The sequence below is a fragment of the Lycorma delicatula genome, chromosome 6 (genome assembly GCF_047948215.1).
Source record: "Lycorma delicatula isolate Av1 chromosome 6, ASM4794821v1, whole genome shotgun sequence".
In the NCBI taxonomy this organism is placed as follows: domain Eukaryota; kingdom Metazoa; phylum Arthropoda; class Insecta; order Hemiptera; family Fulgoridae; genus Lycorma; species Lycorma delicatula.
In genome coordinates, this window is record NC_134460.1 from 23,135,853 (window position 1) to 23,151,406 (window position 15,554).

At 29.2% G+C, this 15,554-nt stretch overlaps 1 protein-coding gene across 1 annotated transcript in view; it reads right to left on the reverse strand.

Annotated features, from left to right (window-relative positions):
• The window catches only part of LOC142326588 (uncharacterized), a 31,035-nt gene extending 29,826 nt beyond the window's left edge, over window positions 1-1,209 (reverse strand). Inside the window, exons 1-2 of the mRNA XM_075369174.1 lie at window positions 1,156-1,209; window positions 634-754 (exon numbers count right to left, since the gene is read on the reverse strand). Of these exons, the coding sequence (XP_075225289.1) occupies window positions 634-754; window positions 1,156-1,209 (175 nt within the window). The remainder of the gene's footprint in view (window positions 1-633; window positions 755-1,155) is intronic.
• Between the last annotated feature and the right edge of the window lie 14,345 nt (window positions 1,210-15,554).

Sequence of the window (15,554 nt, forward strand, 5' to 3'; positions counted from 1 at the left end):
TTAACTAGATAAGAAAATTGTTTTATGATTACAGAACATTACTTTAGTAGAGATCTCATGATAAAGTAAGCAAAAGAAAGGAAAAATACATAAATTTAACGAATTAAGAAGACAAAATATAGGCTCCAAGTTCTTTATAAAACTTGACAAGTTTGAAAACTGCAATTATGGACACAAAATTATTAAGTTCTGATAGACTTTTTTTTTTAGAAGAGATTTTTTATGTCAGCACAACGTGGAGACACTTAGGAAGAAGGTTAAAAGAAGACTTAAATCAGCATCCAAAATGTGCTCATAGCAGAATTTGGTAAATATTAGGATAAAAAGATTGAAGAATGAGTAGTTGATGAATAGTCAGTAAAAAAATCATATTAAAGATTATTTAGAATAGGAAAAGAAAGTAGATTAAATAATATCATACATTCATTTTTGTTATAAGATGAGAATATATTTTGTTGAAAGCTCCAAAAGAAATAGTTGAAAATAAAAGACAGAGAGGTGGTAGATATTAGTTGATAAATAACATCAAGGTAGAAGGGAATCATGAACGAAAACAGACTACAGCAGATACAGAATATATACTTATCTAATTTTATCATATCTTATTAGGCTCTTCTGATAAAAATGACATACCAATAAGTCCCTCTTTTTCTAATAACTTCTGAAAATCTTCATCAGTATTAACTTCAGTCTGTAAAGCTACTGCTGCTCCCTTCTTTCCTGCCATCCTGCGTGCAGCTGCAAGAGATCTGGACTATATAAAACAACAGTAAAAAGTTATTAGATCAAAATGAACTAGAAGACAATAATATAATTGTCAAAATTAATAATGTTATAGTCCTGTGTTTTATCCTATACATTAAACAAAGTTACATTGGTTAAAAATGATTTTATTACAAGGTCAGTAATTGCTTAATCTTATGTATTTGTGGGTGCTGATTCCAAATATGAAGTCAGAATTTCCCTATTGGCCTCAGATTTTTTGTAATTGCCCATCTTATTTTCCAGCAAGTACATTTGCATGAACAATGCAAGTAAAATACATTATTTATTTTATTTATTGTAGTAGTTAAATTGCTAAATAAACTATAATTTAAGTTGATAAATAACCATGAAAAATAAATATTATTATTTCCACAGTAATTAAAATAATACAAATGACACATATGACTCATGTCGAATTTTTTTCTTAATAATTATATCACCCATTAGTCACACATTGTGCAGCATATATGAATTCTGTTTTGGTGACTCAATTTTGTTTTTAATACTGTAAACAATAAACAATGTATCATGCTGGCTAAAAAAACTCAACTACATCAATTAAGCTGCGAGCTCTTGTATGTATAACATTTAGTGGTGCAGCTACTTTTCCTACAAATTCATTATTTTATTTTCCTCTGTAAAGTCAGTGTATATACTATATTAATGTGTGTTAAAAGTTTTGTAATATGTGTTTGTGAGTCTATTGCAGTGAATATTTGTTGCGCAATTACATTAACCATCCAGATAGTTTCCACTATATTTGTGGTGTAGTTAACATTAAAATCTCAGAGGAGAAATATTACTCCACTTATAAGAAAATCATATGAACTTTATTTTGGATGTAAAGTAGGTGATCAGGAAAGGTCCTGGGCTTCCCATATTTTGCAATTCATGTGTAACACTGTTAAATGGTTGGTTGAATGGATCTTACCACATTACATTTGCAATTCCAATGGTGTGGAGAGAACTGAAGGATCACTTTACGGTCTGCTATTTTTGTGTAATGAAAATATCATGGATAACAGGTAAGAATAGACTTACTGTTAAATATCCTGATATTCCCACTGCTATAAGACCAATGCCTCATAGTCCTTACTTTCCAAACCCAGTATTACAAAAAACATGTAAATTAAACAAAGACGATGATTCTGATGTTGAAGGTTGTGCAGATTTATCAGATGATGACAAAAGAGACCTTTAGTGAATATCAGATGTTTTAGAAAAAAATAATATTGAACCGCACTCAATTAATCAGTCAGAATTAAATGATCTTGTTCATGATCCAAATTAATCCAAGAATCATGTAGAATTCCTGTATCACAATTGAAAAGAGGAATCTTTTACAACACAGTATTAAAATAGGTGCTTTCCATGAGAGTCAGTTTGAATTTAAACATTTCTTCTTCTAGAATGAGGACTTAGTTTGCAGTAATGATGTGAATCTTTACAAAAAGCTTTGGGATGTATGCACCATCTTAATAAATAACATCTTTTTATATACTCCTCAAAGCATGATGTGAAAGAAGTCCTTCTTTACGTTGGAAATAATATCTCCATCAACCTCTTTAGTTCATGCATCTCACATGCAGGAGACACATGAAAATATAAAACTTGTGTTGGATATGATTCAGTATGAGAAACATCTGTGGCATATTTATGGAACCTGAAAAGTGCTTTCAGGTTCCAAGTAACCAAGTAACAGTGCGTTACTTGGTTTACAACTTGGGTATACTAAATTTTGTTGTTTCTTGTGCGAGTGGCCCAGCAAAGATAGGAAGAATCATTATGTTAAACAAAATTGACCAAGAATAGAAACATCGACTACAGAAAGAAGAATTGTGAGTCCAGCACTATTAAAAACCTACAAATGTTTAGCTTCCACCACTACACATTAAAATAGGTTTAATTAAAAATGTCATCATATGCAACGGATCATGATGGGACTGGATTTCACTTTCAAAAAACATGTTCCCTAATAAATGTGATAGTAAGATAAAGGAAGGTATATTTATTGGACTGCAAATTAGAAAACTAATGAATGATATTGAATCTAAAAAAGACAGTTTGAATGACTGTAAGGTTGATGTGTGGAAATCTTTTAAAAAGGTTGTAAGCAACTTCCTTAAAAATCACAAGGCAGATAACTTCAAAGAATTTATAACTGCGCTTCTTAAAAATTGTAAAGCACTGGATGTAATATGTCCCTAAAAATCCACTTCTTAGATTTTCATCTGGATTTTTTCCCTACCAATGTTAGAGCGAAGAATGATAAATATGGAGAACACTTTCACTGGGAAATACCTACTCTGGAAGCACATTATCAGAGAAAATAGAACCAAAAAATGCTGACTGACAGTAGTCAGGCAACATTCTTGCGTAGCCAGCATTCAAGCAGTAATTTGAATCTCAAAACTGATGTATCTATAGCAAACTACACTAAAAAATCCAAAGAAAGCACATTTTAGGCATGTAGAAATTAAATATATAATATTGTTATACTCCTGTCACAATACTTTTTTCTTATGACAACAAAAATTGATAATTACAAAAAACTATGCCAGATAGAAAGAAACCACTTGTATATTTTAAATCAGCATCAAAGATACTATAAAAATCAGCTATTAACATTGTAGTAATAAACAAAAAACAAAATTTTTATTTTCAGCATTATTATTGTAAAACCAATGATTTATAAGAGTATTAAAATTTTGCATTCCATTACTTTCTGTATCAGAATTCTTTATCAGAAATTTTGTTGTAACTATTACAACTATCAGAAAATTGTGATTAACATGTAAACTATCAAATTTTACTTACTATTCCTAATGTGTATGTTGCAATCTGTTCAACTGTAAAACAATAAGTAACCCTATGATACAATGAGATGAGGATAAGTATGATGTAAATGAAGTGTAGTCTTGGCAAAAAACTCAGGCCAACCATTCCTGAGATAAGTGGTTAATTGAACTCCAATCATGAAAGTACACTGGTGTCTACTATCTAGTATTCAAATCCAAATTTTTTTTTGTCTAAAGTTATTTGACTGGTTTGATGCAGCTCTCCAAGATTCCCTATCTAGGGCTAGTCGTTTCATTTCGGTATACCCCCTATATCCTACATCCCTAACAAGTTGTTTTACATATTCCAAACGTTGCCTGCCTGCACAATTTTTTCCTTCTACCTGATCCTCTAATATTAAAGTGACTATTCCAGGATGCCTTAGTATGTGGCCTATAAGTCTGTTTCTTCTTTTAACTATATTTTTCCAAATGCTTCTTTCTTCATCGATTTACGGCAAAACCTCTTCATTTGTCACTTTATCCACCCACCTGATTTTTAACATTCTCCTATAGCACCACATTTCAAAAGCTTCTAATCTTTTCTTCTCAGGTACTCCGATTGTCCAAGTTTCACTTCCATATAAAGCGACACTTTCAAAAATCTTTTCCTGACATTTAAATTAATTTTTTATGTAAAAAATGATATTTCTGACTGAAAGCTCATTTTGCCTGTGCTATTCGACATTTTATATCACTCCTGCTTCGTCCATCTTTAGTAATTCTACTTCCCAAATAACAAAATTCTTCTACCGCCATAATCTTTTCTCTTCCTACTTTCACATTCAGTGGTCCATCTTCATTATTTCTACTACATTTCATTACTTTTGTTTTGTTTTTGTTTATTTTCATGCGGTAGTTCTTGCGTAGGACTTCATCCATGCCATTCATTGTTCCTTCTAAATCCTTTTTACTCTCAGCTAGAATTACTATATCATCACCAAATAGTAGCATCTTTATCTTTTCACCTTGTATAAATCCAAATAAAACTACCTTACCTTTATTACGATTTGAATATCAAAAACTTAGATTTCAAAAATCAGTTGTTAAACAACTGATTTGTAATGACAATTTTACCGCTAGACCAACCAGGCAAGTAAACTGTTAAATAAAACAAAGTTTGTTAAATGTAAATCATTGACTAATTTTCACAGCAAGTTAAATTGCTTCAAACCATGTTGAAAAAAATTTGATTCATGACTGTAAGATTTGATAGAAAATCCCTTAATATATATGTACAATTTTAACTCTAATTAACTATAAACATTATATGAGTTCTGCTGTGTTGTTTTGATACATGACAGTTTTAAAGGAGCAAGAAAATAATTGTTTTCATTAATCCTTTTGTACACAAATAAGATAATTTTAAAAATTGAAAAAAGTAAATTAGAAAAATTGCCCCATCACTTTTGCTGTGAGCGTATCATTTCATGTGGGTACAGTATTTTACTTTATGTATCCTGCGTAATTCATTCAATAGTGATTTAATTATGACTTCGCGAAATATATTCACGATAGAGGAAAAGGCGTCCGTCCTCCGTGGCGTGAATGGTAGCGTCTCAGTCTTTCATCCGGAGATCCTGGGTTCAAATCCCGGTCAGGCATTTTCATCCTCTGAAGCAATATCTAACGGCGGTCCCCAGAGTTTAAAAAAAAGCCCACATTATCTGGCGGGTATATTATGACGAAACTAATAATGACATTGCCTGTTATGTACGAAAGTAATAAGAAAACTTTGAAGACAAGTGATATATATACGTCTTGGTTACAAAAATAGGACTGTGAATTCAAGATTAAAAATTACAAAATACTGCTGCTTTGTCCGGCTCATCTACATGTTGAGAATTTTTCGTGTATTAAGTTAGTGTTCTTATCATTGAAAACAATAACAGTCTTACAGCCCTAGATCAAGTCGGTAAAGTCCGTTACAAAAAAAACACCTAATTTTACAAATGATACAGGATTTAGATTAAAAAAAAGGAAACACAAGTAACTATTTTGGATGCTATAATTATGTTAGAAAGATCATGGAATAAGGTTTCTCAACTGACTGTAAAAAAATTGTTTTCGAGATGCAGGAGTTTTACCACAGGCTGGCGAAGTTACTGACGTTACATGCGAAGAAGAACCAAGTAAAATGGGGCAAAGTCTACTGAACCAAGCGTTTTCAAATCCATGGTTTGAAGATTATCAAGGGGTTGAAAAAGATTTAGAAATGAATGAAACTGTAACAGACGATGATGTTGTGGCTTCAGTACTAGCAGAAATAGACGGGGACGTAGGTAATGACAACGATGAAGACATCAACCCGCCAAATCTTCCAGAAGTTTTAGTGGTAATGAAAACCGTTTACTAGTTCTCAGTTTTACAGAACTTGCTAATGAAGAAACAATGAGTATTTGTTTTAATTTAGAAAAGATCTTCAAAAACTGTATTACAACACGAAATGTTCAAAACAAATCAAAATAAGCGACGTTTTTGCATAAAAAGGTATTTTTACAATTTTTCTCTATCTTCTTTTACTCTACCGTATTTGTATTTATTATTTCGTATTTTTGTGTTTTTTTATTTATTTTATTGCGGAAATAAATTATTACTATTATTTTGAATGATTATTATTATTTCTATATTACAATACCCGTTTAGATGGCATATTAAAGTAATACTACTAAGCTACCTAAACATCGGTTATTGTGAATATCGGTAATGATCTAAAATCGTCGATCCCTTGAACGTCACTATAAACGATGTTTATTGTATATATCTTTTCTATTATATATATTTTTTTATTATATAATTATTAATTTTTCCATTAGTTTATAGTGTTTGTGGTTATTGTTTAAGAGTCTAATATTATTATTATAACTGTTAAAGAGTTAATGTGTTGATTAGTTAAAAACATTACAAAAGAAAACTATTAACATTAAATATTCTCTACTTCAGATTGGCAGAACTGTTTCCCCACATAAAATTTCCCTCAGTTGATAGTATTTTCTAGTAATGGGTTCTCTTGCCATTTAAATCTGTAATCTGATAATAGAAGGAACTCTAAAAGATTAAATGTGTGAGGGGAGACTACCTGAAGATAAAAATAGTAAATTTAGAGATTGAAAGATCAGTGCAAAATAAAAAGTAATGAAGAAGTTAATCATTAAGTTGATTAACTTCTTGTGCCAAAAAAAAACTTAAAAACAGAAATTGTCAAAACTTAAAACATGTATTTTTATTTATCGATTCAAATATTATAAATGAACTTACTATCATCTTATTTGTACATATTTTTGTAGTATTGATGATTATAAGAGTAAACTGTCATTTTTAGAAGTACTTATATATTTTTGTTGCAGTAAAAAAATAAACTAAGTTATATTCTGTTATGATTTAATAATTCGTATGGATGGATGAATGTCATTTGAGAAATTCCATTTTTCAATGAATAATACTTTGTATATTTTTATACATGCATTATCAGTCCAATGATTATCAGCCTTTCAAAATAAACTTATTTTCTAAATTATACCAACTTGAAGTTACTAAGCATATTTTAAGAATTACAAAAATGGTTATTTTGATAACAGAAGGCAAGATAATAAACCTACCAACAGATGATTGACTGAATCCAAGCTGCTAATCTAGTGGTTATTACTAGTTTTCCTCCAGTTAAATTATAGTTTCAGAGGCACTTACTAAGTGCAATAAGAGCTATTACCATTTTTTTAAATTCAAATTAGTGGTTAAAAAGCATTATGTTAATTTGTTCACAATATCCGATTATTATTTGAACTTTTCTGACAAGGAAGAATATACTTTCAAGAGACATATTAATGTACATTGACAATAAAATGTAATAAGAATCCAAGATTCTATTAACAGTTCAATTCATTAAAAAAATAATAATTCACATAGTAATAATTATTCATTACAAAACTGTAGTAATGGTTTCAAATAAAAAATAATGTTCTCAATTTAACACTTTATGTAATTTTTTTTAATGTTCAGTCCTTACTCTACTAAATTTTCTGTTATTCCTTTTTTTTATTATGTAAATTCCTCTTGCGACCTGTTTTATATTTTTTTATTTAAAAAAGTTGGAAAATTTCTGTGTAACATGCAAATGGCTTTTTTGTAGTACAATCCATACTGAATAGAAAAAAATTAACATAAAAATTAAAAACACACAACTATAAGTTAAAAATACGTTAAACAACACAATTTTAATACAATATCATAAGAGACAACTGCAGACGTTATTAATAGAGAGAATTAATTTCTCTAATAATTTAATATATGCAGAGTGTTCTACGAAGAAACAGAGAAACTTTCAGGACATGTTCTGTTGGTGAAAATAATGAAAAAGGTTTTATAGATATAGATGTGGAAACACTTTGTTTTCGAGTTACGGCTATCAAAAGATTGCGCCTGGATTTCAGCTTTTCTAATAAAAAAAGCTACTGTAATCTTCGGAACCCAAACTAAAGAGTAAAGTCGGTGGTTTCTTATGTAATTTCAGCTGGGAAATAGGATAAAACAGGTCTCAAAATTGTAACTCTAGTAGCTTTTAAAATATCCAACTTAAAACACAAAATTCGGTGTGGATATTATACTACAAACCTATAAAAAAGTAGCTTTGTTAAATAACTAACAAATGCGAAAAATTTAGTATGAAAACTTGTAGAGAATTTAATTCTGAGAAAATTAATGTATATACAACCAATAAAAAGTTAATAAAAATTTTTTTAAATCTGTTTTTTATTGAAGCAAAAAAAATAATAAAAAATGTATTATTGTTTCAGTAGCTAATAAATATTAATCTTAATATAGAAAAACAAAAAAAATAAATAAATACATGAAATGATACAGTAATTGTTACTGTAATTGATAGAGTAATTGTTACTCAGTTAGAGTAATTGTTCGAAATTCTCTCACTCACAAGTACTCTGTCCGACGTAAAATATTTCCTGTGACTTACGTTATAACAACTGCATTGTTGTAAATTAACAGCTGATTTACTCAACTAAATTTGTAATACTTTTTTTAATAAAGTATTTCCAGCTGAAATGTTTCATTTACGTTAAGAAAAAAATATCAGCTGATATTAACACTGGAAGTTAATTTTTATTTAGAAAATAATATTTGATGTAGACGTTTAATTTGTTGTTAATTATTAGTTACTGTTTTTTATTATTAATATTACAGCACTAAAATTTCGTTATTGTACGCATTATTAATATAAAATGAAATAAACTTTTGTTCATGCAGCGCGTTTTACCTCATTTTATTAACACGATTTTTCTGTCTTTGCATCTTTGAATGCTTGCCTCGATAACAAAAGCATTAACAAAAAAACGAGGTTCACCATTGTTTTTGTCTTTCACTTATCCTAGGACAAGGGTATCCTTCATTATCCTAGGACAAGGGTATCAATCCTTATCCTATCCTTATCTTATAAGGATATCCTTAAGAGTAGGGTATCCTATACTTTTCCTATCCTTATTCCTAGGAAGTATCTTCCTAGGAAGAGTTGTTATATCTTTTAAATAAAAGGTGTGTCTACCTTCCTATTCAAAAAAATTAAGTTTGATTCAATATGACGGACAAAAATTTAAAACCCACCAGCAGATTTTTTTTAACTATGTAGAATCCCATTTCTATCTGCCTCCAAATATCTCTCAGATATGCAGTGAAAAGCTATTTCCATACTGAAATATGCCAGCACATATATTAAATCATTAAACTGACTTCCAGACGTGTAGAATTAAATCCAAAATATCTTTTTTTTTAAATTGATGTTTATACTACAACAGTAATTAAAACAACTAACTGTTCCAAAATTTACCTGAATCAATCAAGGAAACCCGAACCAAAATCCTGGTCAGAAGAGCATCACAAAATGCACAATTATAAAGTAATAAAGTAATAAAAAATAGAACTGGCTAAAATGTAAATTAATAATTTAATATATAAATCCATTACACAATAGTAAATTAACTATCTCAGTTAGTAAATAAATTAAATAATTACAAAATAAATAATTCAGAAGATGTAATAAAAATTTATTTGGTATGTATTTACGTACACGCTTAACGGAGAAATAGTAAAAAAGGAAATTTTTAAATTATTTTTCAATTAGTATTATTTAAAAACTCAACTGTCATTATTGTGTTTCTTAAAAGAAATTTTGTAATTCTACTTTAAATAAATTTATGTAAATTTTTTTAAAAATGTATCAATAATTTATTAAAACTAGGAATGAAAACATAATATCGTTTTATCTCGAACAGAGAATTATTGTAGTACTAAATTATAATTAAATTAGTACTAAATTACATAAAAACAATTCTGTAATTTGGTTTGACTGCAGTGAATTTTTTTTTTAATGAAGACTGCTCATACAAATATATGAACATAAGTCAAAAGTTTTCATTTATTAAACATCGTCTGTATCATACATTTATTTATTGGCCCCAAACATGATTTGACAACCTATTTTTCGACCTTGAAAACTTAATTTTGATTTTTAAGGATGCCTCCTCGAGAGAGTTATAGACGGGAATATACGTGGACAGAATAAATAATAATAATACATATAACATTATTATCGTTATATTAAAATGTTTTAAAGCAAATAGCATGGTTAAATTCTACTTTAAACGAAATCAATTTGATCTTCTCTCAAGAATTTGTCATTCAGTAAAATGGCCAGAAATTTCACAACATATACGACACAAATATTAATCGTTATCATTGACGTTCCTCTAAGACAATATATTTTTATATTTATATTTATATTATGTTTATATTTTTTTATTTCGATTCACTATTGCTTTGTTTTCTCCATTAATAAAAAAGGTTGATGCGTGGGTTTGTTTGTTTCATGTGCTAACATTTTTATTTTAGCTGCTATTGGCGCAGAGCGGACCACGTGGTGCGCCGAGCAGTGGGCAGCTACGCTCAACGCAGCGCACGAACGATTAATTCTTTCGAATGATTTATACTTCTTTATACGAACGATTTATCTAAAATTATATTTTTATTTTGGGGTTAAAAAATGAAAACATTGGGCTTAGAGCTGTGTTAAAAAATCACAACTGAAGAAGCAACTAAAAATGTTCAGGATTTTGAAGCTTTTGGTTGCAAAAGTTTTTGTTGTTATTACACTAAATTCATGAACGTTATTTGACAAAAATATTTAACAAAATCATATTTAATGAAACATAAACCGCGTAACATTTTCACAGTGTGCTACAGGCCCGCCTTTTTTCTAGTTTTTTTAAAATTAATCATAACTGTAATATTTAAATTAATTTGGATTATTTCATTATTTATCATAATGGGAAACTATTTTAATGAAAGGTAATTGTTAATATCGAGTATTTACTTCAATTAATAATAGAAATATTTCTGCTACCAGCGGCATAAAATTTTGGACGTCTAACAGTTAAGATGATAAACATTCAATGGATCATTTATTCGGCCGGCCTCCGTGGCGCGAGTGGTAGCGTCTCGGCCTTTCATCCGGAGGTCCCGGTTCGAATCCCGGTCAGGCATGGCACACACGCTACAAATTATTCATATCATCCTCTGAACCAATACTTAACGGTGATCCCGGTGGTTAAACAAATAAGAAAAAATGGATCATTAAATTTAATATATTTGCAACAATATCAAAGCATATTGTTTCGCTTTTAAATATCTTATTTGATCACTAAAACTTTCATCAGTATTACAATGTTTAAATAAATAAATAAAATTTGTAGTTTAAAAGAGCATTTTTTGAAAGCGTTCTGTGAAATGTATATATATCGTGATTATACTTCGTGATTCACGAAGAATGTAACAAAATTTTAGGATATGTTTTAATGGTGTGAAAAAAAAACGAAAGTTCATAACGAATGTTCAGTTATATATGAGTTACAACCGCTTTTCTTCATTTGTTTATAAATCTTCTGCTTTGTATGCTGCTCTTAGATTTTTACATAGTCTACCTTGATTTTTCTAGATAAATTCTGGAAGCAATTTTTAGTTATTTGTACAGTAGCTTACTTCAAACTTTACATGTCTGACATGATCTCTATATAGTGTAAAATTATGTTCTGATCTAAATAAATTATTTACTTAAATTCTGAAACAAAATTACAAAGAAAAACAATTTACAAGTTTTACTAAAAAAAAATGTAAATGTAGGTGGTTATTTTGATTGTTAAAAAGTCATCAATTATATATGTAATAAAAATATAAAAATAAATAATTATGTTATTTAAAATAATTTTATATAATAATTTTTTAGTTCATTTAAAATAAATATTAATAGTACTGTTTACTCTTATGAGTATAAATACTTTTTTCGCCGAGTTTACTGATGCTGATAATGATGACTAATCAAAATACCATTTAGGTTTAGATTTTAGTAGTATTTCTGTAAATATTTTTGAACGTAATCCCGTTTCCCAATTTATTTCAGTACCATTTTATCATATTTTTTTATTTGTTAATAATTCTTTATTTATTGTAAACCAGTATACCATTTAACTGTCATCTGATTATAAATATTTACGCCGTTTTAAAATTAAAATAACTTTAAAATTATCATAATATTGACAAATAAATATTTACCGATTTTTTTGGAGGCATGTTTGAAAGATTATGTTGATAATTCAGGTTACGTAAAAAAAATTTCTTTGTCACTTGAACCAGCTTCGTTTCGTTGCAGGCAATAAATTACGAGTATTAACTACACGAGAAGTTATTTACAAAATTACTTTCTAACAGGAGAACAAGACAACGTCGACCATAACACAAGAAGAATTAAGTTCAGATTCATTTAACTCTACCCCTACCTCAATATTTCTAACTCTGAACCCCTTCTTACGTAATTTATATGGTTCGGCGACTATTCCCTTATACCTCGTACGCTTTATAACCTACAATCATCTTACCGTAGTTTATATAGTTTACGTTCATTTAATTCTCTCTACCTCCCTACTCGCTACATTACTACATTATATTTCATGCAACCTTCATGTTACCAAAACAATCTACCCCTTTCCCCTTCCCCATCTTTATAAACCAATCTCTTTTCAAGTATACTCTTCTTCTTTTATTGATAAAAGCGATTTTAACCGCAGAATTTCATTCTGTACTTCCTCTCCTCTTTTAAAAGTGTATAAACTTATTAAAACTGTTTATTAAAGTACAACATGCGATAACTATTATACAATTTAAATATTAATTATGAAACTAATTTAAGTTCGGTTAGATAATATTTTCTAATTAGGGTTGCTGATTTAACTAGGAATGCCATAATAATTAAAGTTGTACATTAGTTTTGTTTATCTGATACAGATTAGCGCAAGTACGGTTAAAATTATTCATCGGTAATAGTTTCTATGAACAATTAATTGTACAAACATTCGAGAGAGCGCGCGCGGCGTATGTGTGTCTTCCCCGTACGGTTTTAATACAGGATCACGGTAGTTTCACAAAGATTTAGGAAAGTCACACAGTTAAAAAATGTCGGTATATAATTGAAGTAAGGATTTTCAATAACCGAATATTATGCAGTGTGTGTGTGTGTGTGTGTGTGTGTGTGTGTGTGTGTGTGTGTGTGTGTGTGTGTGTGTGTGTGCGCGCGCTGTGAAATGTACTATGCATGCTAACAAGGAACAAGGAACTATATCATTATAAGACACGATTTGGAAATGACTTTCTAATGAAATGCAATGCCATACTACCTCTCGTTTTAAGAAAAGCCCTTTCCTCACTCCCTCTCTCTCTCTCTCTCTCTCTATATATATATATATATATTAAAACTAGTAAAATCACTTAAAAGGCTTTTTTACAAATAATTTTTTCTAATCGATAGCTGAATATTTAAAAGAAAACTAAAATATAAAATAAAATTTATATTTAAATACAATTTACGTTAAATACATTTCATAATTAAAATAGTTAAATATAATTAATTAATACATATATAAAAGGAGTTGATTTCTTTGAAATGCAAAATTAACGACCCCATAGGTATACAAAAAGATCTAATTCGGTAAAGGTTTTCTATTTTTTTGCAAAGGTGCTTTTTATGATTTTCTTTTATACTCTCGATTATCCGGTTGTCCGGTTATTCTCTTACTCCGAAATTTAGTTATACGAGACGGTATGAGCAATTTCAATAATTCAAAGGACTTAATTTTTACTATGTTGAGTGCTAACGTTTGCACAAAAAATGGTGTTTACTGGATCATTCGTTTATCCGTTTTTTCAGTTATCCGTTATTTTCCCAAAATTTACTAATATCTCCCGAACGGTACGATTAATTTTAAAAATTCAAACAGCGTATTTGATTGCAGTACAAAGGCTAACGTTTGCATAAAAAAGATATATTGTCAATCATCCGGTTGTCCCATTATGTATATTCATATCGTCTATACACATAAAAAATGGAGTTAATTTCTTTAAAATGTAAGATTGCTATCCGGCAGTCAACAGCACATTCCTACTGCACAAATCCGGCTACGCAACTTTTTTTCTGAAATAGCCAAAATATTCATTTTTTAATTATTTACTGATATGCCAAATAAAAAACTTATGTTGTCGATCGTTATTTAAAGTTGTCGGTTATCGAGATTTAAAAATTTCTGTTTTTTTTTTCAATAACTTTTAAATGAAACAATATCCATTTTATATAAAAATATCAAATAAAAAAGTTGTCTCATATAAAAATTAAATTCAGGACAATGATAAATCTCAATTTTTGAGAAATTTTGAATAATTAAAGTACCGGAAAACAAATAGTAAAACTTTTTTAATTAAAGTAATTTTTTGTAATACGAAATTAATGTGAGGCACGCAAAAATGAATCGTGTCTTGAAAAAATTGTCAAGACTAGAAAAACCGCACATTTGGCTACACCTTATGGGTTGTGTGGAAAACAGTAACTAAACTTTTAGTGAATTTTATTACTAAAGTTAAAATTATGTATTTTTACAAGATTACGATAAATAAATCAATTTTTCTAAAAGTGAATTTCCTTTTACCTTTTACGCCCAAAAGAGCAGAGCGAAGCGATGCCTGGCTGTGAAACCGGGCTGAGCAGCTAGATGAAGCGATAAATGCGGAGCATAAGTTTCGGATCGATAAATGGAGCTGTAGCTAAAAAATCACTATTATAAGTTCACCGCGCGAAATGCTAACATTTCTTTTCTCAAAATATATCAATAAAATTAAAGTTTTACAAACATGAGGATACGGACATATCGAGGGTTCAGAGAGCAGAGCCCAATGTCTAAACGGTCGGGCGAGCGAAGCAAGCTCTGACCGGCTGGTAATATAATATAATTAATTATACTTATAATTACTACTAGTTATAAAACTATTTTTTTTATTTGTTAAAGTTTTTTTTTTTTTAATGTATGTCTTGATGAGTTTAATTCATCTTTAATTATTTATAATTTTTATTTGTATGATAGTACTTCACTGCAAAGGATACCTTTTTACAGGACTATAATTTCTAATACCGTATTTTTCGATGTATAAGACGCACCCAAGAAATTTAATACTTTTTTTTGGAAAAAACTTAAAACTTAAAGCATGTTTTAAAAAAATTGATTAAATAGGTAATTTTAAATAGTAAACTGACTTTTCAGAAACTTGCAAAGCCCATGTCACTGTCATCTGAATCTTCTCTCTCATCAATGTCTTCATCCTCTTGTTCTTCATCATCTTCATACAAGAAATGATCTTCACTTCCATCAAGGGCGTTGGTAATTCCACATTTCAAGAAAGATTTAACAATAGTTAGTTCATTCACTTTTGACCAAGACGTCTTAACCCACTCGCACACTTGAGAGATTGATGGCCGTTTCAGGGCACACTTTAGTGTTAGCTGATGTACACTAGCATTCATCATCCACTTGTTCTACTCTTCCCTCATAAAGACTTTAAAAGGCTTATTTA